Below are 27,690 nucleotides of genomic sequence, written 5' to 3' on the forward strand. Positions count from 1 at the left end.
CAAATATATCAAGATTCCCCTACTTCATCTATTTCTTAGCCTTTTCCCATATTTCTTATAATTGAAACAACCAAAGAGACCTAGAATCACCCTCAGGAAGAGGCCTAATAATTAATATATGAGTCCAAAACTCGAAGATACTCTCCAATCTCTCTATTTTTCTCTCTCATCTTTTATTTATCATTTTGCCCTCTTACCAAAACATTAGGACAATTAAATCTAAACCATCTAAAAGAGTCAAATTTTCCCAAAAGCCAAATATATGATTTTGGGTGTTTAATGAAATACTCGTTGAAAGATTAGAATTCAAGAAAGTGGATTGAGGTATAATTAAAACATAAAAAAATCAAAATAGGAAAAGCAATCAATTTAAATACCGTTATAATTGCATGGCTAAAAGACCGATTCTAAGATGGTAACAACCCTAATGGAAAACAACCACATCACTAAGGATTCCAATTCAAACCATCGAAGCCAAATGATTTTGAGAAAAATCCAAACTGCATGAATAACCAAAGTGTGGGGTCCTTGCATGAGAAACACTATTTGGGCACCATTTATTGCTATTTGGCGGACAATAAATATTAAAACTCTTAATGTTGTAACCATGAAATCATGGGCTATTCATTAGCATAAATGTCTGATTTTAAAGAAACTATTATGCACAAGCCAATTATTGGCATTAAAGACGGCTAAGGCATATGGGAAGCCTTACAACTTAACTAAGATAAATAGTCATCAGACATCAAAATCCAAGTATGCACCAAGTTCCTAAAAAATTTATACCCATATCTTCGTTAAATTAATTTAAGCTTCAAATAGGCATGCTCGGAAAAACCATCTGAACACTCCTTGTTGCAGGTGCATGCGTTGTTCACTCAGAGAAGGCTAGTCGAATAGAACATTGTTGGTCATGTACCAACACAATGCATTCTATTGATATATGTCATACAACTCAACAAGCAACGACGTCGTTTTCGAGATTAGAAAAGAATTTGAATGTAATTGAGTTTTGTGAAGCGAGAAGACCGTAACAAGGACGCTATGGTAGAGGTGGTCATATGAAGAAAGTGAATAGAGGCAGTTGGGTAACAACAATAAGGAGAAGGATAGCAGATGAATGGTAAGGGGTGGAAGGAGAGAATTGTTGGTTTAAGCCACACATGGTGGATTTTGGGGTTTTTTGAAAACAAGATATAGCCCTACTTTGAATGATTGGGGGTAGCTTTACTATGGGCCCCATTTTACACTTGCTCTTCTTTGAAATTACAAAAATATTTTCTAATTTTACTTTAAAAGTTAAAACTTAAAACTCAAAACTCAAAAACCCTTCAAACAATGTCATTATCCTTCGAGTGCATTTGTTAGTGATTTTAGAAAGTGTTTTTAATCTTTTTAACAGTTAAAATTTTTTATCTTTTAAATAATAGAAAAACTAAAAACACTTGCTAAACAAAATTCAAAATTCAGATGATTATGGGTAATGAAATATTAATTTTTAACACTGTTATATAACAACCCCAATGAAAAATAGTCACATCAATAGGGAGTCCGATTAAGCCCGCAGAAGCTAAAAGATTTTGAAAAAAATCCAAACGAATAACCAAAGCATTCTACTAATACACATCGGACAACTCAGCAAGGAATGACGCCGTTTTCAATATTGGAAAGAAAACTGAATGCAATTGAGTTTTGTGGGGCGAGATGACCACAATGAGGACAATGTATGGAGGTAACCATACCAAGTAAAAACGATATTAAGGAATATGGCAAACAATTGGTAGAAAGACATGTGGAAGACGAGGGGTGCTGGTTAAAGGCAAACATGGTGGATTTTGGGGTTTTCTGAGAACAAGATATGGCCCTACTTGGAATGATCAAAGAGCAGCTCTACTCCGAGCCCCACTTTACCCGTGCCCTTCAAATAGTGTCATTATTCTTCATTCCTTTTCTTGGTTGAAACGGTTTTAACTTTTACAATTAAAGATGTTTTTTTTATATATTTTATAAAATTTAATTTAAAAATAAAATGATTGATTTTTTTTTTTTTTTACCAAATTCTTGAATTGGGTTAGTAGATTTTTTTTTTATGATTTTTATATATTATGAAGCCTTGTCAAAAGACTAGTTTTAGCTTGTAATATTTGACGGTCCACAACCCAAACTAGTGAATCGCACAACATTTTGAGAATAACACCAACAATGAATTCCAAATTAAAGCCAAATAAAAAAAGATTGAAATTTTGGGAAGGTAATGGGAAATCAGGAGTGAGTTACCAAAAGGAATGAAAGGATAGAGTAATTTAAAGGTCTGCCTTTATGCAACTAGTATACAACCTATTTCCAATTTGGGTCAAATATATCAAAATCCCCTTCCTCTAACCAAAACACTAGGACAACTAAATCTAAACCATCCAAAAGGGACAAATCTGCCCAAAAGCCAAATATATGTGTTCGGGTGTTTTATGAAATACCCGTTGAAATATTAGAATTTAGAAAAGCGGATTGAAGCATAATTAAAACATAAAAAATAAAATTCAAAATAGGAAAAACAATCAATTTAAATACCACTATAATTGCATGGCTAAAAGGTTTATTCTAAGATGATAACAACCCCAATGAAAAACAACCACATCAATAAGAAGTCTGGTCAAGATTGTCGAAGCCAAAAGATTTTGAGAAAAATCCAAAACACATGAACAACCGAAGTGTGGGGTCCTTGCATCCGTCTAGCATAGCCTTTCTTGTGCAATGTGCAGCCTTACCTGTCTAAGAAACTGGACGATGAAACACTATCCATGCACCATTTATTACTATCAAACATTAAATACTAAAGCTTTGAATGTTTTAACCTTTAAATCGTGGGACTATTCATGAGCATAAATGTCTGATCTTAAAGAAATTGCTATGCACAAGCCAATTAGTGGCATTAAAGATAGTTAAGGCATATGGGAAATGTTACAACTTGATTAAGATAAATAGCCATCAAGCATCAAAATCCAAGTACACACCAAGTTCCCAAAAAATTTATATTCGTCTCTTTCTTAGATTAACTTAAGCTACGAATGTGCATACTCGAAAAAACCATCTGAACACTCCTTGTTGCAGGTGCATTCATCATTCACTCAAATAAGGCTAGTTGGACATAACATTATTGGACGTGCACCAACATAATGCATTCTATTGATATACGTCGTACAGTTCAGTAAGAAACAATGTTATTTTTGGGATTATAAAGTAATTTGAATGTAATTCAGTTTTGTGGGGCGAGGGGACTATAATGAGGATGGTATGGTGGAGGTGGTCATACAAAGAAGGTGGATAAAGGCGTATGGGTAAAAGTGGCATTGAGAAAGATGGACAAATGGTGAAAAAACACCTGGGAGACAAGGGGTGTTGTTTTAGGGCACACATGGTGGATTCTAGGGTTTTTTTACAATAAGATATGACCCTACTTGAAATGATTGGAGGTGGCTCTACTTGGGGCCCCACTTTACACTTTGAAATTACAAAAATATTTTCTAATTTTACTTTTTAAAAGTTAAAACTTAAAACTTAAAAACCTGTCATTATTCTTCCAGTGCACTTGTTAGTGATTTTAGGAAGTGTTTTAAATTTTTTAAATATTTAAAAAAAAATTTCTTTTAAATAATTGAACGACTAAAAACACTTACTAAACAAGATTCAAAATTTAGATGTTTATGAGTAAGGAAATATTGGTTTTTAATACCGCTATAATTGCATGACTAAAAGGCTCGTTCCAAGATGGTAACAACCCCAATGAAAAACAGTCATGTCAGTAGAAGTCAAAAGATTTAAAAAAATCCAAACTGTGTGAACAACCAAAGCATTTTATCGATACATCGTACAACTCAACAAGGAACGACATCACTTTTAGGGTTGGAAAGGAAACTGAATGCAATTGAGTTTTGTGGCGCGAAGGGATCGCAATGAGGACGGCATGGTGGAAGTAGTCATACGAGGTAAAAACGAGATAAGTCAGATTAAGGAGGATGGCGGACGAATGGTGGGGAGACGGATGGAAGATGGGAGGTGTTGGTTTTGGGCAAGCATGATGGATTTTGGGGGTTTATGAGAACAAGATATGACCCAATGATTGAGAGGCAGCTCTACTCCAAGCCCCACTTTACACATGCCCTTCAAATAATGTCATTATTCATCTCTTTCCTTAGTTGAAAGGATTTTAACTTTTACAATTAGAAATGTTTTTTTATATATATTTTATAAAATTTAATTTAAAAATAAAATGATTGATTTTTTTCTTCTTTTTTTTACCAAATTCTTCAATTGGGTTAATGGATTTTATGTTTTATTTTTTTTGTGATTTGTATATATTATGAAACCTTAGCTTGTAATAGTTGACGGTCCACAACCCAAACTAGTGAATCATACTGCATTTGGAGAATAACACAGACAATGAATTCCAAATTAAAGCCAAATAAAATAAATAAATAAACTAATAAAAGGAAATGAAAATTTTGGGAAGGTAGTGGGGAGTAGGGGATGGGGGGTTACCAAAAGGGAAGTAGGGGATAGAGTAACGGTATGGTTTTACTTTATGCAACCAGTGTACAACCCATTTCCAATTTGGATCAAATATATCAAGATTCCCTACTTCCTTTATTTCTCAGCCTTTTCCCATGTCTTACAACCAAAAGGACCTAGGACCACCCTCAGGAAGAGGCCTAATAATTAAGATATGAGTCAAGGACGCGGATACTCTCCGGTCTTTCTCTCATCTTTTATTTACCATTTTGCCCTCCTACCAAAACACTAGGACGACTAAATCTATACCATCCAAAAGGGTCAAATCTACCCAAAAGCCAAATATGTACGTTTGGGTGTTTTATGCTTTACATAGCCATCCTGCTTCTCTCTTTCTTTTCTTTTTTTCTTTTTCCTTTTCTTTCCACTTAAAGACAAACCCAAAAAAATTTGTACAACTTTTCTGTAACTAGGCCTAATGAGGGCCTGCACATTCCCATTTGTACAACAAGCATTATTATTTAATTGTCAAGTATAAAAATAAGGAACAATAATGAAGTCAATTAATTTGATTGGCAAACCAGATTATGGAACAAAGCTCTAGTTTATGATTCCCCTTATTCTAAATCTAATCTACTTACATATATAACACTGCTTTTGCAAATACCACACTCTTGGGGAGGATGAATGATGCCCGCAACATCCATTTTCCTGGTGCAACCAGTCGAACCCTGTGCATTTCTACATCAACTGCAACCTCTGAAAGCGCAATTCTTATCCGCTGCATTAACATCATTGAAGAGAAAAGACGATGAATCATTAAGTGAAGAAAATATATAAGAAGTAAAGGCATATTCTCTCTAGTTAACCACTGTGTGCCACAAGGTCTTCATTTTTTGTGAGACTTTTCAGAACCAAACCTGATGGAAATCAAATTCTGGATCTTGAGCTTTAGAGAACCCATAAACATGGATCATTGGTAATTTCAGTTGTTTATCCCTGGACTTCTTTCTGAATATTCCCCTGAAGGCATCTGGCAAGTGATAAGAGAGACAAAATTTAGAAGATTGCAATAGTTCTGACAATATTGAGTGAAACCTGGGCAGTTCTGCACTTTCTATTTCAAATCGAAGTGAAGAACAAGTTGTCCCGGAGAGTAACGACCCACCTAGAAACTCGGCAGCATCATTAGGCAAATTCATAACAACTTGTGTGATCGACTCAGCCTTATCACTAGTAAACATGGCATTGATGAACCTCCTTCCATCCATGTTAAATACCTAGAAAGCAACAGAGAAAAGTGATTTTCCATCAAGAAGGAAACTCTCTAAAACCCTAATATTACAACTTTAAGTTCACAGTTTGATGTACATGCATATTAAGAACTCAAGAATATTCCACCACATTCCAGTGACACAACTATTCCTTTTTCATATTTTTGTCCATGATGCTTGAACTCAAACAAACTCATGATGCACAATGCTTCTCAGTTATCAAAATTTTAAAACTTAGCATTTCGGTAGAAGCCAATCCCCACTAGTGTTGAATGTTCCAGAGGACTTATGCCGATTAAAAAAATGTTTTGAAAAAGGAGTTATGTTCATGCCACCATCTCCATTATTCAGGCACCACAAGAATTTCGCCCTACTAAAAATTTGATGATGGTAATCACGGAAAAATAAATGGACTTAGTTTGTTCTTATTATTCTTCTTTCAACTAACAGAATAGAAAATAGATACTGGGGAATGGCCCTTGCAAGAAAATGAACATATTCATACCTTGATCTTCCTCTCAAGTTTGTTGAGAACACTATTGCTTTCCAGGTATTCAATTGCATAAGGGTTTAAGTCATTAGCATACACACGCTTTACTTTCTTTGCTGCTGAGATAGCTATTGGACCAACCCCAGAGAAGACGTCACCTGTTGATTGCACAAAACAAATGACCACACATGTAAAAGCACCTCAATATTGATATTATTTAACATTCTTGGCCACAGAAATCAAATATTTTGAAAAATTAGAAGCTGGCAAAAGTAGCTGATGAAAGATCCAATATGAAGACATTACCCCTATTAAAATAAAACCAGCTTTCAGAGTCAAGTATCTGAAATTCAAACAATTCTCAGAAACCCAACAGTTCCCACCAGCAAGTCATTATTCATGAAAACTAACATTGAGAACAAAGTAAATCACTGGGTAATAACTGAACCACCACAAGGTCCACAAAACCCCAGTTCCCAATTGAAAATGTCAATCAAAAGGAAATCCTTCCTGTAATGGAAAATCGAAAGCATAATCAATAAAGAATGGGGCTGCAACTTGATTCAGGCCCATCTCTCAACACTCGTATCCACTGGTCAGCATGCACCTCTTTTGAGTATTTTTTAAATGCAACCGATACCTCTGATTTCTCTCAACTTTTTGTGTGGGTTACTGCATAAGTTTATGGAAATTACCCTTGAACTTTAATTAAATAATCATAAATGATGCCATCAACAAATAAAAAAATGGGGGATACGCAACTTTGATCAAAATCCAAAAGCATAAACACAATAATTATTATAGGACAGATAGAAGAGTAAAAGATTAAAAATCGGCAGACGTGATTTAACTGATGCCAAGAGAAAAGCAAACAAGCAATCATTGCACATAAAGCAATTCAGGAGCAGAGTATAAAATTGATATCTGCACCAATATGATTGACAGAGACCAAAATCTAAACATACAAACAACATCATTGCGCGTAAAGCAGTTCAGGAGCCTTTGTCTTTCAGTTGCAAGCCTTGAATTCCAATACCTGCATAAAAGATTAAGAAAATAACATTAAATCCTTGTTGACTCTATTTTTTTCCTTTTCCCTTTTTCTTAAACATTACTCTAAAGTTGAAAACTCAAATTATATGGTTCATTGTGAAGAATAAATTTTCATGTGTAGACTTGTGAGGCCTGGCTTCGGTGGCAAGGGGATGGGATGGGGATGAGGGAGGTTCTGGTCATGATAGGTTATTAGAGTCCTAGTAGAATAGGTTGGTACTTAAACTTCCAAATGGCATGACCTAAGCAGATCAGGTGTATGCTGCTAACCATGCCTATCAGCAAAACTAAGATAAAGGATAAATTTCCTAGGGAAACATAAAAGTATGGATGACAAGGGTTTGGATATGTCCTTGTTGTTAGGTATAAGCATTCACTTATAAATATTGTAACTCACTTGAAGAGGCCTCCTACAGGTAGAACCAGTATTATGTTGAGATCATTTTTCATTTTTTAATATACATGGGAATTAATAAAAGCAACAATTGGGATGGAAACCATGTCAAACAGAAAATATACTTAGGACTATGCCAAGTGAGGTTGTACATAGAGAAGGCAAAAAAACAAAAAAAAGAAGGAAAAAGACCTTTAATCAAAAGTACAACCCAGATTGATGACAACATCCACAAGGCAATGCCTCAACTACCCACTGTCCAGGACTACTAAGAATGATACTCCCTGAACTAATTTTGAGAGACTATTGAAGTTATTTGTAGGGTGTATTGATTGCTGATCAGTGAAGGTCTGGAAAATTTTCTGGGCTATAATGTTATAGACTCATGCTACCACCGCCATGGATATGCAAAATCCTCAAAAAGTCTTGCATGAGAAGTTCCTATGACACTGTGATGAGGATGAATATTCAAGATATATATCAAGAAAGGGAATTAGTATTAATTGTAATTAAAGTAGGATTATTATTACTTGGAATTAAATTAGGATTGGTATTTGTTGGAGTCTAATTAGGATTAGCTAATTGAGTTATAATATAATTAGAATTTGAGTCATGATAGGTTATTAGAGTCCTAGTAGAATAGGTTATTAGAGTCCTAGTAGACTTTGGATTTCTTAGAAAAGCCTATAAATAGGCTAATCAATGTAAATCAAAGGAATGAATTTTGATGAATAATATTATACTTTCTTTCATTGCAAGGTTGCAACCCTCAATGGTGAGACTCCATTGATTTTCTTCTAGGTGAGACTCCTAGAAGGCCTTAGTGAGACTCTAAGGTTTTCCATCTTTTCTTCATTGTTTCTTCTTTCTCTCTATTTCTTATCTTATAATTTTCTCTACCATAAAGTTTATTCCTTGTTCTTCTCCTTACACCCTAAAAATAAAACCCTAGCCCACCTACCCTTGAGTGTAGGCAACCATCCTAAGGTTGTCCTACATCAATTTTGGTATCAGAGCGAAAATTCTTGGCATGAAGGCATATGTAATTGAGGAGTGGAGCAACGTATGCAAACATGGTTGAAGGCTACAACTTTTTTATGCAGCCATTGGTGAACATACCAAGGCTAAATGAAGAGGAGGATTGGCGACGTACTAGCATCTTCCAAACTCGTGTTGCTTGTCAAGGGAGACTATGTACTTTGATTATTGATGGAGGTAGTTGTTCCAATCTAGCTTCAGAGGAGCTTGTTGAGAAGCTTAATCTAAAGACAGAAGATCATCCAAATCCCTATCAAATAGCATGGGTAAATGACGCATCTATTTTGGTGAGTTCTCGTTGTCTAGTGACGTTTAATTTCAGTAATAATTTTGAGTTATCAGCATGGTGTGATGTTTTGTCGATGAAAGTTGCCCATATTATGCTTGGAAGACCATGGCTTTTTTATGAAAGGGTCCAACATGATGGCTATGAGAACACTTACACACTTGTGCACAATGGGCGAAAGAAGATCCTTCGTCCAATGAAGGAAATTCCACCACATAAGCAACCAGAGGAAAAAGTAGCACCTTTGAAACTAGAAGAGCCATCAAATATTCTTATTAAAAAGCAAGTCGAAGTTACTAGAAAGGACGAAGAAATCATCAATGATGAATCTAGAAAGCAAGAGGTGATGAAACTAATCTTAGATCAACCAATAGAAGAGCTCAAAGAAGTTGAAGAAGTTTCAGAAGAATCGATGTTTGACTTCCCAAGGCCAAACATTATCGTGAGTGGTGGGAAACATGAAGAATCTGCTGAAATTTCTTTTGAATATAGGGAATTCAAGAATCTTATTCTTCCACAAAACAATTTACAAGAAGAGTGTGGGAAACAACTTCCCACAAGTTTGTTGAAGACACATAATTATTTCGAGAATTATCAACTTGTTGTACAACATTAAAAAGTTTTTCGAAGTCCAGTATTTGTCTTGCATGAAATTGAAAAAGTTCAAGAGATCTTGAGATCTTGTCTTACCATGGGAAAGAGACGACGAAGAAAGAAAGGGTGGAAGGCATTGCTCGGAATTTCAATTGATCGTGGAAAATCACTAAAACTCGAGGTCGAGTTTTTTTCAAGTCAAGGGGAATTGATGAGGATGAATATTCAAGATATATATCAAGAAAGGGAATTAGTATTAATTGTAATTAAAGTAGGATTATTATTACTTGGAATTAAATTAGGATTGGTATTTGTTGGAGTCTAATTAGGATTAGCTAGTTGAGTTATAATATAATTAGAATTTGAGTCATGATAGGTTATTAGAGTCCTAGTAGACTTTGGATTTCTTAGAGAAGCCTATAAATAGGCTAATCAATGTAAATCAAAGGAATGAATTTTGATGAATAATATTATACTTTCTTTCATTGCAAGGTTGCAACCCTCAATGGTGAGACTCCATTGATTTTCTTCTAGGTGAGACTCCTAGAAGGCCTTAGTGAGAATCTAAGGTTTTCCATCTTTTCTTCATTGTTTCTTCTTTCTCTCTATTTCTTATCTTATAATTTTCTCTACCATAAAGTTTATTCTTTGTTCCTCTCCTTACACCCTAAAAATAAAACCCTAGCCCACCTACCCTTGAGTGTAGGCAACCATCCTAGGGTTGTCCTACAGCACACTGTCAATCCAATTCAGCACACAGAGGCTGCAACAGGGAAAAATATGAAAATGGGAGTATCCTTGCTATACAGCTATACTAAATTAATGGAAAGAGAATGGCTTTTGGTCACTGGTCAAAAAAGAGAATGACCTTCTAAGTTATGATTTGACAATTTTCCACAATTGAGAGTAAAACTGCCACTAAGTTTAATTGAAATCTCTACTAACTTGTAACAAAGGGAAAACATACACTGTTGCTAGATCAACCTGAAAACGCATTCCATTCTCAACTACTGTAGTCACAAGGGAACGGTTTCCAGCCAAAACCTCAAGCTGCATTGTTCTGTAGTCATTGTGGATGGCATCAGTCTTATTGACAACTGTTTGTATCTTTGGCTTGTTTTTATCCAAAACTACCTGAAAGGAAAGGAACCTTTTTCTGTTACAAGTTCATTTCTGCAATAACTAATCAAAGGGTAATAACCTTTCTATAACTACACACCTTTGCAATGAGCTTCTTGTATGGTAGATGCTCATCTCTGAGGTTCAGGTGTGCAATATGCCCAACCATTTCAAAGGCTGAAGGAACAATCATACCTTCAGGCAGCAAGGCCTCTAAGATCTGCAAGAAACATACAAAACCTTTTCATTGTTTTACAAATTTCTCAAGCCAATTTTCAGAATAGCAAGTCCCTATAATCTAAGGGCATGATCGATAAATTCATTTAAAAAGCCTCGGCTATTATGAGCAATCTGTGACATTTAAATGTTTAGGATGTACTAGGAAATATAAAAAGCCGTATCCTCACTTTAGATATATTAAAACAGCCTAACAACATAAAAATAGAATGGTGCTTCACTTGAGCCTTTATCTTTTCCTTTTGGGGGTAATGCCGAGGTCCTGGGAAGGTAGGTGGTTTCATAAATTTTTGAACCTCAAATGCTCATTCTCTAGCTAATTAAACAAAAAGTATTCAACTTTGACTCACTTAAAGCAAGAGGAAAAACATAAGCCCTCCTCCCTCTCCCACAACCTGCCCCATTCTCCTTTCGCCACCAGTAGTCATGCCACTATCATTTCTGATGTGCAAAACTTGAATTGATATTCTTTCATGCATAAACATCAGGAAGAAGTACCGGAAATTTAATGGCTAGATTTGTACACAAATTTCCAGCAAACTTTCTCCTTTTGCTTGTTATAATAAAAGTTGTCTTGCTTCTCCTGTGTACTTGGGTTTGCACTCCTTTTTTTTGTTAGGTGACTCCTAATACACACTCTCTCTCTTCAATTTACCTATCAAATACACACTCTTTTTTTTGTTAGGTGACTCCTAGCACTTTCATACTACTACCCAAATAATTAAATAAGTTAGGAATTATTTAGGTAGTCAATAATTTTCAAGCTGGACTCAATTATTCCAGAAATAAAATGTTTTACCTCAATTTTATCTAACTCAAATTTTCTTCAAAATTATAACAATTTTTCATTCCAATGCCTTCTTAACTTTTTCCATGATGTTGTTCCATTAATTTTAAATTTCAAAATTATTCTAGGATCTAAATCATCCACAAATCCCAAAATTTTCAAAGTTGCATTAAAGATGCAATACAACATAAATTTTTCAAAGTCAACTATGGTTTAGGGAGAAAATGAGAAGAAATGATCAGGGCGGATGACAAAGAAGAAAAACCAAAAAAACTAAATTTAGAAAGTCAAGACATCTATTTAGGAACATCCCAGGTCTCACTAAGGGTTTTGGTGTTGTAGAAGCTAAAGATTGAAAAGAGAAAAAGTTGCTTTTTCCATCAAAGAAAAAGTAAAAAAATTTCACTTTTCCCATTAAGACAAAATTCTCTCACAAAAAGTAACAAGTTACAAACAAATAGCAATAAAATGTCTTAAAGTCTGAGAGCAATTTCCTTTCATACTTGAGAAAACAAACAAGGCTTAACTCTTTCTTCCGAAAGGTAGTAAAACATCATATCTGAAATCTGCTTGAATTTAAGTTCATCATCACTAATTACAAAAAATAGAAACAAAAATAGTTCATGGAAAAAGACAGCTGGAAGAATAACTTTGCAGTAAATGTGTAAAACTAGGCGTGAGAACAGATAGAGAGAAGGAAGACGCTTAAGAATAGCATCTTGTGCGGAGCACCTCATTCATCTGCCAGTAATTATAAAACAAGGTCAGCTTGCATTTCACAAGCTCAAAAGTTGATGTCATGCTTTGGCCAGTATCTTCTTTCAACACTGCCTGAAGAACACATTTAGCATATTAGATGTAATATCAATGACAAACTAAAAAGTAGGACAAAAACAACTCACAATAAATATATTTATAAGCAAAAGGACAACTTTTAGATAAGCATTAGAACATATGAAACTTTCATTTCAAAATAAGACAACACAGATACAAATGCAGCAACAAGCTAATGCAGTACCAATGGAGACAAGGCAACTCCATCCATGTCCTGGAGAGCTAACAAAAAGTTTTAAGCAGCACTTCCAGTATACAGTGCAAACAAAATTCCACTTGAAGCACCAAGGAATAAATTTTCAGCTTACATGCTGCATCCCAGTGTATCGGCAAGTTTCCACATGTGTATGGGCCCTATCCATGTGGAATGCTTGCAGCATTAAAGGAATATTGGACTACCAGCAAGGAAATTTTCCCATGACAAAATCCTCGTCCAGCAGTGATATAATATCATAAACAATAAAATTAATTTAAAAAATCCAAGCACACGAACATCTACCTAATAAATGGGCTAGTCAAATTCCATTACCAATACACTGCAAGAGAACTCAGAAAATTTGGTAACAGTCAATTTCTCCCTAAGAAAATGGTTCAAGCAATGATATATAAACTTAAAACTTATACCAAATGCCCATGCTAGCAAAGTAACTTTGCCCCTTCCATTTTAAATCAAATTCACAGGAGCACTCCTGTTGTCAAAAGGGCCCATCCCACTAGAATAGACTTTTAGTAACAATTGTTTACCAAAAACAAATCATTTCCAAATTAGTTCCAAATAACCTGTGCACTAGCTATTTCCAAGGATGCTTAGGCGAAAGATGTGTGGAGTGCCACTGAGGGAGGGGGGAGTTGGAGCCCGCTTTTCTCTAGACCTTTCAATGATTGGGAGGTGGATGAGGTGTACAGGTTTTTATTAGGCCTCAATGGGAAGAGCGTTCAGCTGGATGTGGAAGATAGGGAGCTTTGGATAGAGACTAAATGTGGGAAGTTTTCATTAAGTCTCTCTACAAAGCATTAGGTTCTGGCCCTTCAGTCTCTTTCCCTTCGAATGTTATATGGAAAACTTGTGTGCAGCCTAAAGTGAGTTTTTTTGGGTGGGAAGCAACATGGGGAAAAGCTCTTACTTTGGATCAACTCCAGAAAAGAGGATGGCCTTTAGCGAATAGATGCTACCTTTCTCAAATGCATGAAGAATCGATATATCACATCCTCCTCCATTGTGCCAAGACAAGGACTTTATAGGCATTGTTTTTTTCTCTCTTTGGGGTGCAGTGGGTGATGCCAGCCATTGTTAAGGAGACGTTGTTGAGCTGGAACGGGTCTTTTGTGGGAAAAAAGAGAAAGGAAGTTTGGAGAACATATCCCTTATGTATTTTTTGGACGGTTTGGAAGGCAATGAATAGTATTGCATTTGAAGATGATGTGCTATCCATCCAAAGACTTAAGAGTTCTTTTGTTTTCTTGCTTTGGTCAGAGACAAAATTGTTTATAAAAGATGGTCCTTCGACTTTAGTTGGTTTCATTGATTGGGTGGGCTCTCGTTGAGGGTGGGGTTTTTCTTGCTCCTCTGTGTTTGATGGGGGAGGTGTATCTTCTTTGTATACTTTGAGTAGCTGTTTTGGCAGCTCTTTTCAATACAATTTTATCTCTCTTATCAAAAAAAAAAAAAAGATCAGTTTCACACCCATGGTTCAAATGTAATCAAGAACAATGCTTCCATGTTTTATATGGACATGATGCCACCGATTTGCTCATATGGTCCATTCATCCCTTATTTGCCCACTAGAAAGAGAGCAGAACAGAAAAGAAATAAGTGACCAGCAGGGGTATCGTGTATCCAGAAGAACAAAATGAGAGGCACAGCTCTAGCAGTCCCAATTATCCTAAATAGCAATCAAACCTACAAACTTGAATGCAATACAAAATGAATGCAAAAATCTAACCAACTCACAGAGCATCACCAAAATATTGGAACAGCCACCTTAATTGCCTCGGGCAACTCTTCCACGCCTTTATCCGCATACCGCTCATCCAGAAGCAACAACCTTGTTGAGCCTCTCCACCTCTTCCTTTTAAATTCCTCCCCCAGCAACCCTCTCAAATCTTCCCCCTCCTCCCCGTCTTCAACCACTTCCACCATTGCAAACTCATTCTTCCCAGTGCGTTTCTTCCCCTCACTCCTCTCCTCCTCCTTCCTCCTCTTCTTCTTCTTTGGCCTAGACAACTTTGCAAGATTCCTAAAATTCGCAAAACCCTGGGAATCAAATGTCTTGGCAAGCGTATCCCTGTACAAAACTGGACTCAAGATTTCGCCATCTCCTTCCGCTTTCCCGTAAATTCTCCTATTCAGTGAATCAAAATCCCCTTCACTCTCACTCCCATCACTACTATTCCTTTTCTCTCCCAACAATTTCACCAGCCCATCTTCCACCTCATCCCCTGGAACTCTAGCAATGTTCCGAATTCGAGGCCAGTTCAGAAGGTGCCCTCGGAGGCGGTTTTCGAGGGCGAAACAGTCCTTTGAAGGTACTCTAATGGCTGTAAGGTTGAAAACCCTAGTGAAGGCTTCTTTATCAAAAACACTCTCTTCTTCTTCTGGAGTTGCTGCAATTAATTGGTGATTTTGGTGATTTAATGGTTTTGTGCCTTTGTGGAGAGACGGCCCATAGGAGAGGTTCGGGTCTAGTGTCTGGGTTAAGGTCGGGATTGGGGTGGTTGCGGTGGTGGAGAGGAGACAGAGAGTAATAGGTTTAGAGAGAGAGGTCTTCGGGAACAAGTGGATTCCAGAGAGAAGTGTGAAGGAGAGAGAGTGAGGTCTGAGGAAGAGCTTGGTGACCATCGTGACCGAGATTCTCAACTCTCGGAAATGGTAGGGTTTTAGCTGGTTAACAGCGAATGTCAATTTTGCCGCTAAAATGCATCTTTGGATAACTGAAACTCATTTTCCAGAGGGTTATTTGGATAAAGTGTGAAAATAACCCCCATATTTGCCAGAATAACCCATTCTTTAAAATATAAAAAAATATATATATATATCGATCGAGACAAAAATACCCTTTTTTTTTTTTTTCTTTCAATAAACTTTTACTTTTCCCTCTATTTTATAAATTAAAATTTTATTTTCTTATATAATCATCCAATTACTCTTTCTCTTTATTTTCTTATAAAAAAAATTAAATTCTTATCATTATTTCATCTATTTTTTATTCTTGATCACTTAAAAATATAAATAATTAATAATTTTTTAATATTATTATATTATTTTTTTCAGTCTCCTACCTCACTTCATAATAATTGGACGAACAATGGTAATTATTTGACATTATAATGTCCTAAAATCAATGATTTTGTATCCATTATGATGCTGCCAGCCTGCCACTCTTTTCCAAAACCTTCAAATTTAGGAATCTTGGAATAGACGCTAGTTTTTTTGAAATAAAATATTGACTAGTCGTAAATCATTAGTTGAAGAGTGTATAGTTGTATTAACTTATAAATAATATACTAATGCATGAACAAAAATTATATGACATGAGTCAGCTCAAAAGGGCATCACACATTGTTCCCATCGTGCCATCTCCCTCAAACACAACAAAATTTTGTAAGATTTCATTTTCATTTCTTCAAAGAAACACGTGGATGAAAGGAGAATCTCTTTCATCTCCTCCGAAATGCGACAAGGAATCAGCCATGTAGTAGCCAATTGAACCTCTCACCCGGTAAGAAAAAGGAAAACTAAAATAACCACCCGACTGCTTACAAACAAGAACACGATAAAATAAATATGTACACGATAATTTGAGAAAAAATCACATCAAAATTTGGTGGGCCAAAACGACGCCGTCTGAGTGTTCCGCGTTACGGTTCCACTCCAGCAATCCTCCCATGACCACCTTATTCTTATGCTTCACAGAGTCAACATCCGGCGACTCGTAGTGCTCCGGCGACTCGCAGATCCGGCGACTCGCAGTGATCCGGGGCCTCGCAGTGATCCGAGGCCTCGCAGTGATCCGGCGACCAGATTCCGTGATTATAATGCGGTACCAAGAACAACCACGTTGACGCACAGAAGATAGCGCAAATCTTACCCCAAAATACCAAAGCGAAGAGACTCACTAGAATCAAACACAAACAAGTGTACGAAGCGCGTTTCTGATTCAACTCGGCCGTGTTATGTCGAACCGACGCACTCTTCAGAGACGGAGCGCTTTTCCGAGGCAAAGCGCTCGGCTTTGATGTTAGAGACAAGGAACAGTTCGGGTGCATTGATGCTGAGGACAGATGGTCCGCACTTGCGGAACGCCGAGGTGTATGCGAGGTGGACTTCGTTCTCCGATCATCGGTTCCGTACTGAAATTCCAACGGTTCTCGCTCCGACAAATTATCGCGAACGAGGTTAGAAAAATTCTCGTTTTTTGCAGAGTTAACTGACCGGAATGAGCATTTTCGTGATTTCCGGCTTCGGATCCTCTTCACCTGCGAACAAAACAGAGCATCGATCAAAACAAAACGAAAAGAATGAGATTGAAACCGAATATTCGAGTGTAATCGACCATCAGATGAGATGAAAATGACCAGCGATGTATCGAACAAAACGGCCTTGAGAACCCTAGAAAAGTGACGAGTGAAGCCTCGTTTTTTCCGGCGAGTAGTGTTGAACTCTCGGCCGGAGGCTTTGTAATTGTCATCGGGCAAGGTTGAGATGATGGCCGGAACAACGACGCCGCGGTGGTCCTTATCGCTGACGGCTATATAAGCCAGAACCTGATCAGTGGAATGGTGCTGAGATTGGTCGGGCTTGAGAGAACCGGCCATGGGGAGCGGTCTGAAACATAGCAGGAACCTGTTGCTTCGGCCGCGGTGGTGAAGAGACTCCATTCAGGCACGCAGACTAGGGTTTTGTAAGGGCGGTTGGTGGCCTGCGGTTTCCGTGAATTTAGGTGTGATGTTAGTTAATATCTAGGAAAACGAAGGTCTGGTTTTGTTTTTTGGGTGGCGCTTCGGATTTGCAGGCCGGCAATGCCGGACTTAGTCTGTTATACCATTATTTAATATAAAAAAAGTGGGGTATTTCCTCGGGTGACTTTTGTTGTCTCAAGGCCAATCACTATTCAGGGTCACGCATGCGAGAAAAGCAAAAAGTAATAAATAAGAGGGCAATTTTTAGGTTTTACATTTTCAAAATGCATAATTTCAGGAGCCTGATATTACAAAAATTTTTTATTGATAGAAAATGTATTCAATAAATTTATTTTATTTATTTAAATAAATAAATAAAATTGATGTTACTAATATTCCAAATACGTATTTTGAGATGAACAAATGGGAGAGAGGCCGCAGGTAGACAGGAGGTGAAAATACGGGTGGTGATTGCGTAATGGAAGACGTTAATGAGGGAGGCTGGCAGTGGTGATGACGCCCGTGACAGTCAGTTGAGACGCCTTTAATATCTGTGAGAACTGAGAAGAAGAAGCCCTTTTCGCTTTACGTGTACGCCCGGAGACTGGATAGTCTACAAATTGAAGATTGTTTTAATTTTTTGTTGACGCTTTTTTTTGTTTTTTTTTACTTTTGACTCCGACGAAGACTTGGATCTGTGCTCGTCACGTAGCCCACACGCCACTCGGGAGCACCCACTCACCCCTTTGCCGGTTTTTTTCGGGGAAAAAAGAAAAAGAACCGTTAATAGGGAATCCGCATGGGGCAGAGTAAGAAGCAAGAAGCACTCATTTTCTTTAATATGTCGAATAAAAAAAAGAGAAAAAAATATGTATTAATAATAATGAATTAATCATATTAGATTTTTCTATGAAAAATATGAAAAAAAATACCCAATATAATTAAAATTTATTATAAACTTACACATTTTTAAATTTTTTAATTTTTATATAAAAAAAATTTAAGTATTATATAAAAATAATTTATCAACTTTTATTTCAAGTACTTTTGAAATATCTTTGACACTTTGCATGTAGAACACTCATCTAAGATATGAGAAATGTCAAGTTCTTCGTGATAATTATGATAAATAATTATGTAAAATATTATATTTTTTAGTGTTGTAAATGCTACAACAATTTTTTCAACTTTCAAATTTTTCCATGTTTTTCTCTTTGGAATATTCTTTTATTTATTTCGATTATTATTTTTCATTTTTCTTTAAATTTTAGTCATGGTATCAAAACCACATGAGACTAGCGTCGTGACTCCCACCATATCCATTGTTGTAATTTCTACTACAATCACGGATCTAACAATTACTTCATCCTCTTTTGTTAGACTTGTTCTAACTATTTCATATCTCGGCTTTACTTCCCAATCAAGTTGGAGAGAGGTAATTACCTTACATGGATCACAAATCCTTCATGCTCTCAAAAATGATGGTATTGATGGTTTTGTCATAGAAGTGAAACCTTACCCAAATAAGTTCATCAATGTTAATGGTATTGACGCTCGGTATTAATAAAATGCTAAATCCATAATAACCTTATTTTCAAAGACTAAAAATGCATTTAGAAGTGATTATATAAAATATTTCTAAGAGTCTGTTTGATAGTAATTTTAGAAAGTATTTATAACATTTTTAACTCTTAAAAATTTATATCATTTAAGTGTTATAAATACTATAAATGTTTTCTAAAATTACTATCAAACGCATTCTAATATTTTTAACACTTGTATAAAAAAAATTTTAAAGTATTAAAAATATTAAAAGTGCTTTCTAAATGTTGTAAACTGTAGACATAATGCAATTCACTCACAATCTGAGAATGAATCTTATTCAAATCAAAACAAGTTACGGGCTTATATAAGCCTTACAAAAGAGATTAAAAAGGAAACAAACAGCCCACGTAAGAACGTGGTAAATGGCTAAGGAAATAGTCAAATCCTATCAACATGTCCCAAAAACTATGAACTATTAACAGAATGAAATTCTAACAACTTTGACTACTTTAACTGAACATCCCAACACTAAAATCACTACTAAATGGGTTCTAAATCAATTAATCTTTTGTTGAATGATTGTCTCAATGCTGAAATGTGGTGTTGGTCATATCATAGTATGTGCCACTTCAAGAAAAGTTTGGAAGCAAATAAATGGTAAAGTTTGTTTGGAAAATAAATTTAATTTGCCATAATCATATTTTAATTATAAATTAAAGTTAATTTTGGTTTTAAGTTTTTTAATTTAATTATCTTATAAAGGAGGAAACAACATGCTTGCTTGTCTAGTTTGCTTTAATTAATAAAATCAAAAGTTATTTTGAAATAATAATAAATAGGTTAATGAATTCGGGATGGGCTTGTTTGTGCACTTTGAGCACACTAATTGATTAGACTTTAGAAGAACAAGAATAATTAGAGCATGCTAATTAATTGAAGTATATAAGTGTGCATTGGGAATAATGTTTAGTCACTTTAATTTTGACTTCAAACTTGCTAGTGATTATAAAAAACAAAAGTTACAACAAAATTACAATGCATGTTGTTGTATAGTTATCAACATATCATTTCTTTCTTAGATGCATGTAAGTGAATTAAATTTATGTGTTATTTTAAACTCGTTTCATTTTTTAAATTATTTCATATAAACATTAAATAATTTAAAAATGCATAAGGTTAATATTAATTTATATTTATATTTTCATAGTAAAACCAGATATACCAAAATCAATTTTTTTAATATTTTGTATTTCCTTGATATTTTTATGGAACCAAATATAATAAATAATTATCTATTTCAAAATTTTTTAACATTACAAATAGTGACCCATGAATTTTCACAATAACTTCTCAAATTTTGGATTTTTTTATTTTTATTTTCATTCATTTTAGCCCTTATTTTGCATTTCTCTAAAACCATAAAATATTAAATTGTAGCCTTATTATTATTGTGGTATTTTTTTTTTTTTTTTTTTTACATTTAGACTTGGTTTGGTTATTGGAAAATGCAAGGGAAAATATGAAAGAAATAAAAAGTATAAGAAAAGAAATAGTGAACGAAAATATAAAATAGATTTAAAGTTAATATATTATTATTATATATTGCTTTTAACTCATTTTACTTATTTTATTTTTTTATATAAATATTAAATAATTTAAAAATATAAAATTTCTAAATGATTTTAATTTTATATGGTTTTAATGACATTTTCTTTAATAAAATTAAATATGCGAAATCATTTTTCTTAATAATTTTTTTCTTTGTTATTTTTCGGGAATCAAATACCACCTTAGTAATTTATAAGCTTTATATTCACATTTTCTCCTTAAAAAATTATTATCACATTTTCAAATGATATACGTGGAATAATTTAAAGGGAGAATTACCCTTAAGGGTAGGCTGAGAAAAAAAATTACTGAAAAGAGTGGGTAGATTTGATAATTCTTATGAAGACCTCACATTTTTATTAGACCAATTTACCTTAAATTTCTTAAGTCCATTTACCAATTGAGAAGTACATCTTCTTTCCTGACAATTAATACAAATGCAATATAGTTACAATGAAAAAATATTAACATTATGATATATTACAATATACCAAAATGACAAAATATTGAATTCGTTTTTTACTAAACTAGCATTTCTAGGCTATTATGTTGTATTCCTATCATAAAACATCCTTGCAAGCCAAAATTAAAAAAAAAAACAACAAAAATACACTATTATAATTTCAATACATGAAGTTGTTGATGGTAATCCAATGATGTATTAATATATATATATAAATATATATAAATGTATAATAAAAATACACTGCAATTACAATATAAATTATAATAACATTACGATAAGGTAAAATTTTGAAACTTTCAAATTTCTTATGAAACTGGGCAGTTGTGGGGTTTTTTTTTTATATAAAAATATAAACATACAATAAAAATACACTACAATTACAAATACAATAACATTACGATAAGGTAAAATTTTGAAAATTTCAAATTTCTTATGAAATCGGGGAGTTGTGGGTTTTTTTATATATAAAAATATAAATGTACAATAAAAATATATTACAATTACAATATAAATATATTAACATTACGATACATTATGATAAAGTAAAATTTTGAAAATTTCAAATTTCTTATGAAATTGGGCAGTTGTGGGTTTTTTGACATATACATGTCTAATATACAACAAATATTATTTTTTTATTATATAAAATATGTCTCAATTGATTATAATTTTTAGTTTTCAATGAAAATCCAAATATATTCATAAATACCCAAACAAAGTGGTTCAAAACAAGCATGAAACAACTGAATTTTTTTTTCTTGTACCATGTTAAATAAGTCTCAATAAAAAAACTAAAGGACAAACATTTTCAATGGAAATCAATAATAATCATATCAAACAACCCACCCAAATAAAAACACATCTTCAATATGACCAAAATAATATAAAAAAAAAATTCAAAAATAAAAAAATAAATAACATTTTACACAAAAAGTGTAATTTCTTTCTCAAAAACCCCTTCAATATTTTAGATCTACATTATTAAAATTATTTACATTTCGCTCCTTCAATCCAAAATTTAAATTATTTATTTATTTGCATAAACTGACGTATTTTTTTATATTTTTAAATCTTACCTTTAATGGATTTCTTGCTAGATTCACACAAAAATACAAGTTTTGTGGAGACCGTTTCAGATCATAACCTGAAGTGCTGGAGTTTTTTCCTCTTTCCCTTTTTTCTTCTTTAATACCGACATAAGGAAACCAATGATACTAGAAGGCATTTTAATGTTTACCAAATGAACAAAGAATTTAGAGATGTGGTCTGCAAATTTATGCACAGGAGCTTTAGCCATTTAGGCGGAGTTGTGGTTGGTTTGGGGGTCCTGCGACGAGGGTTGTGGTCAGTGGGATCATTCAAAACGTGCCAGCTGCGACAACGTTGGGTGGGATCATCATTCCGGTGTTTCCGACGGCCATATGGGTACAAGTCCTTGTGGGGCCAAACTGCAGCTGGGTTAAAGAATATTTTTGTTTTTTTTTTTTTGCTGTTACTTTTCACTTATCATGGATAGTCTTGGCATTTAAACAAAATAAGGCATTTTGAAGAATTATCATAATTTCACCTTACTTTTCAGAATAATTATTATATATACTTGCCATTCTCGGTCATATATTTCCTCAGCCTACCCTAAAGGGTAATTCTCCCTAATTTAAATGTATAAATGAACTAAGCTGCTTGAATTTAAAAAACTTTATAGGATTGAAAAAAATGTGAGTTTGAAATATTAGTTTTAAAGGGACCAGAGAAGGGTAATTATGTCTTTTTGTAAATTTAATTATGTGTTAACAAATCACAAATATAAAAATGTCTCATTTTTTTTCGTGTCTTGAAAATATGAGCAATTTAATCATGAAAAATAATGGAAGTGTTAATTTATTAGCTCTTCTGAATTATAAAATAAACATTCAATATATTTGTTAATTTTCAATTACAAATTTTAAAAATAAAAACTTTTAATTTAATGAAGCGTACAATATTTTTAGAATAAAATCCATCATTGAATCAATCGGTTCGCGGTTTAGTGATCGAACTATGATGAAACTGATGAGATCATAAATATATAATTTAATATATTATATACAATTAAATTAAATTATAAGAAATTTGGAATATAAGAAATTAGGCTCGCTTCTCACTGACCCGCCCGGTTCTAACTGTGAACCGCCCGGTTCAGGCCAGTTCACATCCGGTCTGACTTGTGATCGGGTTAATAACGTGAATTGAACCGAAAAACTCTTCGATCGACCGGTTGAATCGATGGGCCTGATCCGATATTCAAAACACTGGAAGGGTTACGCAGAAAAGATTGGGTACCGTACAAGTATAAAAAGGGCCAAGGGACCTTCGTTGGGACACCCAGGCTTCTTTGAAACACACCGAAAGCACACCAAAAGCGTGACTTGCTATTCACTCTCACTCTCCAAACATTTTCTCGCACTTTCTTTCGGCGCAAACACACTTTGCTATAGCTTAGGGCAAAGAACCTATTCTCCTCCCCTCCTCTTTCTCTCTTTGAAACGCGGCGTCTTGTCCAGAGAATGTTGGACCCCATGGACCTCCTTCGATCCAACCTCTCTCGTGTCCGAATTCCTGAGCCCACTAATCGCATCTACAAGCAAGAATGCTGCGTTTCGTTTGCTACTCCGGTAATTCTTCTGTTTTTTTTTTTTTTGGTCATTCGTTTCCTCTGTTCGGTTGCTGAAAAAGTGCGGGGAAATAGGAAGTATCGCAATTGTTTGGATAGTTGGATGGTCGTAAATCGTGAGATTCGGGATTTTTATTTTTGTTTAGTTTAGTTTTTATTTTTATTTTTATTTTGAGCTGGAAAACATAGAGGGAAAATGTTTTGCTCTGGAGTTGTGTGTTTATTGGAGATTTTTTGTTCTTGTCTTGTTATTTTGATGGTTTTCTATAATTTGTTATCCGATTGACTGCCGACGAAGTGTGGGAAAATGAAATTTGTTGCAATTATTTGGTTTAGTTAAACAGCTTGTGACTCAAGAGTCTGGATTTTGGTTTTATTTTATTTTCCGTTGCTTTTCTCAGCTGCCAAACTTAGAGGATCGCTGAAAGAACTGTGTTCTCGTAGATTTTGTGTTTGTTTTACATTTGTTATCTATTTGGCTCCTGAGAATTCTCCAAGTCCTGATAGTAATGATATTATCATCTTTTTGATATTTCTGTTCAGTTCTTGAGAAAACATAGCGTAATAGACGAAAATAATAAGAACATTTGATATAGATAAGGAGAGATTTCCATTCTTTTCTTTTTCTTTTCGTATTTAGGAAATTAGAACGGCATCAAACATAAGATTTAGCCTATTCTTTTCTACTTCTTCTAGTAAGTTTTCCCCTAACCAAGAGCAAATATTTTGCGCGTGGAAGCTCTTATCATTTGAACGTTATGTGTTATGATAGTGTTATGCTGCTTTTACCAGGCTTGGCTGATTAGGCAATTTCATTTTCTTGTGATCCAAATAATGAAAAATCTGAGATTCAGGATTCTATTTTCTCTATGTTTTCTTAAGATTTTTAGCTAAATTAACAGAGGGTTAATGCTATCAATTGGGTAAGGCTTCATTTTTCAAAGACTTTGTTTGTTGCTAGTGTTACTAATTATTTAAAAAATCTGAAGGCCAGATTTTTCATTGACACGAGTGTATTTCTTGCTTTTCTCAATAGGGTTGCTGATTATTTGTTTGTTGAACAGATAAATGCTGTCAATGGTTTAACTCAGCATTTCTCAAAGATTTTGTTTGTTGATTGTGTTGCTGATTTTTCAGAAATCCGAAGGTGGATTGTTCATTGACATGAGTACGTTTCTTGCGTTTGGGAAGGACTGTGTGGACTGGAACTATGAGAAGACTGGAAATCCTGTTTATTTGCATATAAAGCAGACCAAGAAACTAGTTCCTGAAGATCGGCCTTTGAAGAAACCGACACTTTTGGCTATAGGTATGTAATCGTTGACGGTTTATACTCATGTTGTGAATGAGCTTATCTACTATTGTTTTAGCTGTTTAATACCTACTCGTGGAGCTTGAAGTGTGTTACATTGTGAGGTATTTTCAATTTCTGCCACTGGGACCTCTATTAGAGATTTTCAATAACAGGAACCTTTCCACTTTGTGGTTCTCTTCTCTTCCCTCTGTTACTTGGTTGTGCTGCTGCCATGTAAATCGAATCATTTATTCCTTTTGCAACACATCTTGACTCCATTTTTTTTATGGTGTTTATGATGAGTTTAGTTCATTTTATATTTTATGTTCTTTTCTAGGTCACTTCTGGACGTCCAGTGGAAAGTGAATGGCTTCACTGTGTTTTACATAGAATTTGAAGCGTAATCCACTATCTAGAATTGGCCCATGTAAAAATTGGGGTCTTGCACCAGAACCGATAGCCTAGGAATTAATGTTAGAATTCCATAAATAACACAATTTTACTTTTGCACTATCATTTGGAATCTTGGATGATGGCTGCCTTGTATAATTGCAATGATCGGTTTGTACAACACATAATATGGAAATTGTAAGACAGAAATCCAGTTTTCAATGTATCTTCTGTGCCTTTATGATTGCAAGAAAGAGTATTTTTGGTGGTGATTTCAATGTTGTGCCAACACTTATCTTTTTAGTAATTGCTCGATTCTAAAGGATATATTTGTGTTGTTAAATAGAAAACTAATGGAATGCAATGTTTTCATAGTTCAAATCAAGTGTTCACACAAGCTTCTTGCTTCAGTTCACATATGTTCACCATACTGTTACAGATGTGCATTTTGATTTTGCATTGTTTACATTTATCTCAAATCTGTAACTACTATCATGGCAAATTATTGTCATGATAGCCACTCAGATTTTTAGATTCTCGATTGTTAATTTGTGGGAATTCTGTAGTGGAGAAGCATATTTATAGCTACCTGGTTTGAGTTCCAGGTGTTGACGGGGGATTTGACAATAATGAACCTGAATATGAAGAAGCTCATAATATAGTCATATTGCCTAGTTACGTATCTCTTCCATTTCCATCTGTGGAGTTGCCGGAGAAGGTTTGTGTAGTTTATTTCTTAAGTGATGATATAGTAATAGATCCACTGTTTCTAATAGAATTTAGTTTGATGCAAGCTTTGATTTCACATTGATCAAACCTGCAGGTAAGGTTGGCAGTTGATGCCATCTTAATGGCTGAGGGTGCTGAGAGAAAAGAGCAACTTGCATTGTGGACAGCTGATAAGAAGGAAATCAGTGCTTATGCCATGAGTCTGCAGCAGATTGACAATGGTGTCATTATTCCTCGATCAGGGTGGAAATGTTCCAAGTGTGATAAAACTGAGAATCTTTGGTTAAATTTGACTGATGGAATGATCCTTTGTGGGAGGAAAAATTGGGATGGAACTGGTGGCAACAACCATGCCATTGAGCATTACAAGGAGACAGGCTACCCTCTTGCTGTGAAGCTTGGTACGATAACTGCTGATCTGGAAGGAGCAGGTAATGCTGTCTTTCATCTGTAGGAGGGGGCATTTAGTTCAAAATATTACACATCATTATTAATAATGTGTTTTCTAGTGGTTATGACTAAAGCTATTTCATAATTGAATGGACATGAATATTTTTTTAACAAAATAGTTTTGTTCAGTGTTGTAATAATCAATTATGCCGGACTGTTGATTGCCTCTTTGCTTTAAAGAATATATAGGAGAGGAAATAATGTTTCTCCAAAAAATCCATAAAGTCTAATGAGCTAACTGTTCATAGTGAGGAGGCTAAAGAAATTTAAAATAATATAGATTTTTTCATGAAGATTGCATTTTAACTGGCTGAGAAGTGTAAGTGGTTGAACCTTCAAGACTGTCTGTGGAGATGGAACCAATTGAAGAGCTGTTTTTACACTTTGTTTCTAACGAGTGCAAAGAGCCATTTTTGTCTTTACTTTTTTTTGCTTATCTCTAATTTCCGACATGGCTGTTGGGCGTCAAAAAGTCACTAAAGAAACAATTATTGGGGCGGCCTAGACAGCATGAATCAACCATATGAGTCCTTTTCTTGAAACTCAAATTCTTTTTGTTTGGCAAAGAAAAAAAATCTTATTTGGTTGGTCCAAAAGATTTATATATTTTTGTATCTATTAAGTGTAAAGAGCCATGTTTGTCTTTAAAAAATTATCTCTCATTTTTCCTATATTTTTTTTTAAGTAAGCAAGGAAATAATAAATACAGTACAGGAAAAAGAAGTTGTGCACCAAGGTACAAAGGCTGCATACAATCAGGACCAAAAGACTTAGCCAAAGAGTGAGAGGGAGAGCACAAAAATAATTAATCCCTCCGTTAGCTAGATCCCATCCAATCTACAAAGATTTGACAGAGAAGACGTCATTCCTAGAATCCATCTATACCACTCTGTCAATCTCTTCCCTCTTCATGGACCTTCCTTATAGCCTTGAGAGAAAAGCTTCTATGTTATCTAGCTTTCAATCATTCAAGTGTCTAGTGAAACAAGCATTCTAATGTCACCCCTCCCCCCTCTCCCACCTGGATCATCCTCGACATCTACCACC

The 27,690-nt window shown here is 34.6% G+C and overlaps 3 protein-coding genes across 3 annotated transcripts in view; 1 reads left to right on the forward strand and 2 right to left on the reverse strand.

Annotated features, from left to right (window-relative positions):
* Positions 1 to 5,005: 5,005 nt before the first annotated feature.
* Positions 5,006 to 15,525, reverse strand: LOC117909218 (tRNA (guanine(37)-N1)-methyltransferase 1). Its single transcript, XM_034823163.1, has 9 exons — positions 14,594 to 15,525; positions 12,511 to 12,609; positions 10,855 to 10,974; positions 10,603 to 10,769; positions 7,236 to 7,306; positions 6,286 to 6,428; positions 5,675 to 5,786; positions 5,427 to 5,539; positions 5,006 to 5,287 (listed from the first exon to the last, which is right to left on the reverse strand). The coding sequence occupies exons 1-9, from the start codon at positions 15,449 to 15,451 to the stop codon at positions 5,144 to 5,146; spliced, it is 1,827 nt and encodes a 608-aa protein (XP_034679054.1). The 5' UTR covers positions 15,452 to 15,525; the 3' UTR covers positions 5,006 to 5,143.
* A 601-nt stretch (positions 15,526 to 16,126) lies between these two features.
* On the reverse strand, positions 16,127 to 17,609 carry LOC117909351 (uncharacterized protein At5g23160). The gene is made up of 2 exons (XM_034823363.1): positions 17,188 to 17,609; positions 16,127 to 17,088 (listed from the first exon to the last, which is right to left on the reverse strand). The coding sequence occupies exons 1-2, from the start codon at positions 17,488 to 17,490 to the stop codon at positions 16,528 to 16,530; spliced, it is 864 nt and encodes a 287-aa protein (XP_034679254.1). The 5' UTR covers positions 17,491 to 17,609; the 3' UTR covers positions 16,127 to 16,527.
* Positions 17,610 to 23,485: 5,876 nt separating this feature from the next.
* Positions 23,486 to 27,690, forward strand: part of LOC117909638 (ubiquitin carboxyl-terminal hydrolase 14) — a 35,866-nt gene continuing 31,661 nt past the window's right edge. The window contains exons 1-4 of the mRNA XM_034823724.1: positions 23,486 to 23,781; positions 24,918 to 25,089; positions 26,070 to 26,182; positions 26,288 to 26,624. Of these exons, the coding sequence (XP_034679615.1) occupies positions 23,674 to 23,781; positions 24,918 to 25,089; positions 26,070 to 26,182; positions 26,288 to 26,624 (730 nt within the window). The 5' untranslated portion in view covers positions 23,486 to 23,673. The remainder of the gene's footprint in view (positions 23,782 to 24,917; positions 25,090 to 26,069; positions 26,183 to 26,287; positions 26,625 to 27,690) is intronic.

Source organism: Vitis riparia, chromosome 19 (genome assembly GCF_004353265.1).
Source record: "Vitis riparia cultivar Riparia Gloire de Montpellier isolate 1030 chromosome 19, EGFV_Vit.rip_1.0, whole genome shotgun sequence".
Taxonomy (NCBI): domain Eukaryota; kingdom Viridiplantae; phylum Streptophyta; class Magnoliopsida; order Vitales; family Vitaceae; genus Vitis; species Vitis riparia.

Excerpts from the sequence above, each read along its gene's own strand:
- LOC117909218 (XM_034823163.1), bottom strand. The coding sequence starts at position 15,451 with ATGGTCACCAAGCTCTTCCTCAGACCTCACTCTCTCTCCTTCACACTT. Across the intron at positions 6,429-7,235 it reads TACGCGCAATGATGTTGTTT|GTGACGTCTTCTCTGGGGTT; the intron begins GTATGTTTAGAT and ends TGCAATCAACAG. Across the intron at positions 5,288-5,426 it reads CAGAATTTGATTTCCATCAG|CGGATAAGAATTGCGCTTTC; the intron begins GTTTGGTTCTGA and ends ATGTTAATGCAG.
- LOC117909351 (XM_034823363.1), bottom strand. The coding sequence starts at position 17,490 with ATGGAGTCTCTTCACCACCGCGGCCGAAGCAACAGGTTCCTGCTATGT. Across the intron at positions 17,089-17,187 it reads TTTTGTTCGATACATCGCTG|GTGAAGAGGATCCGAAGCCG; the intron begins GTCATTTTCATC and ends TTTTGTTCGCAG.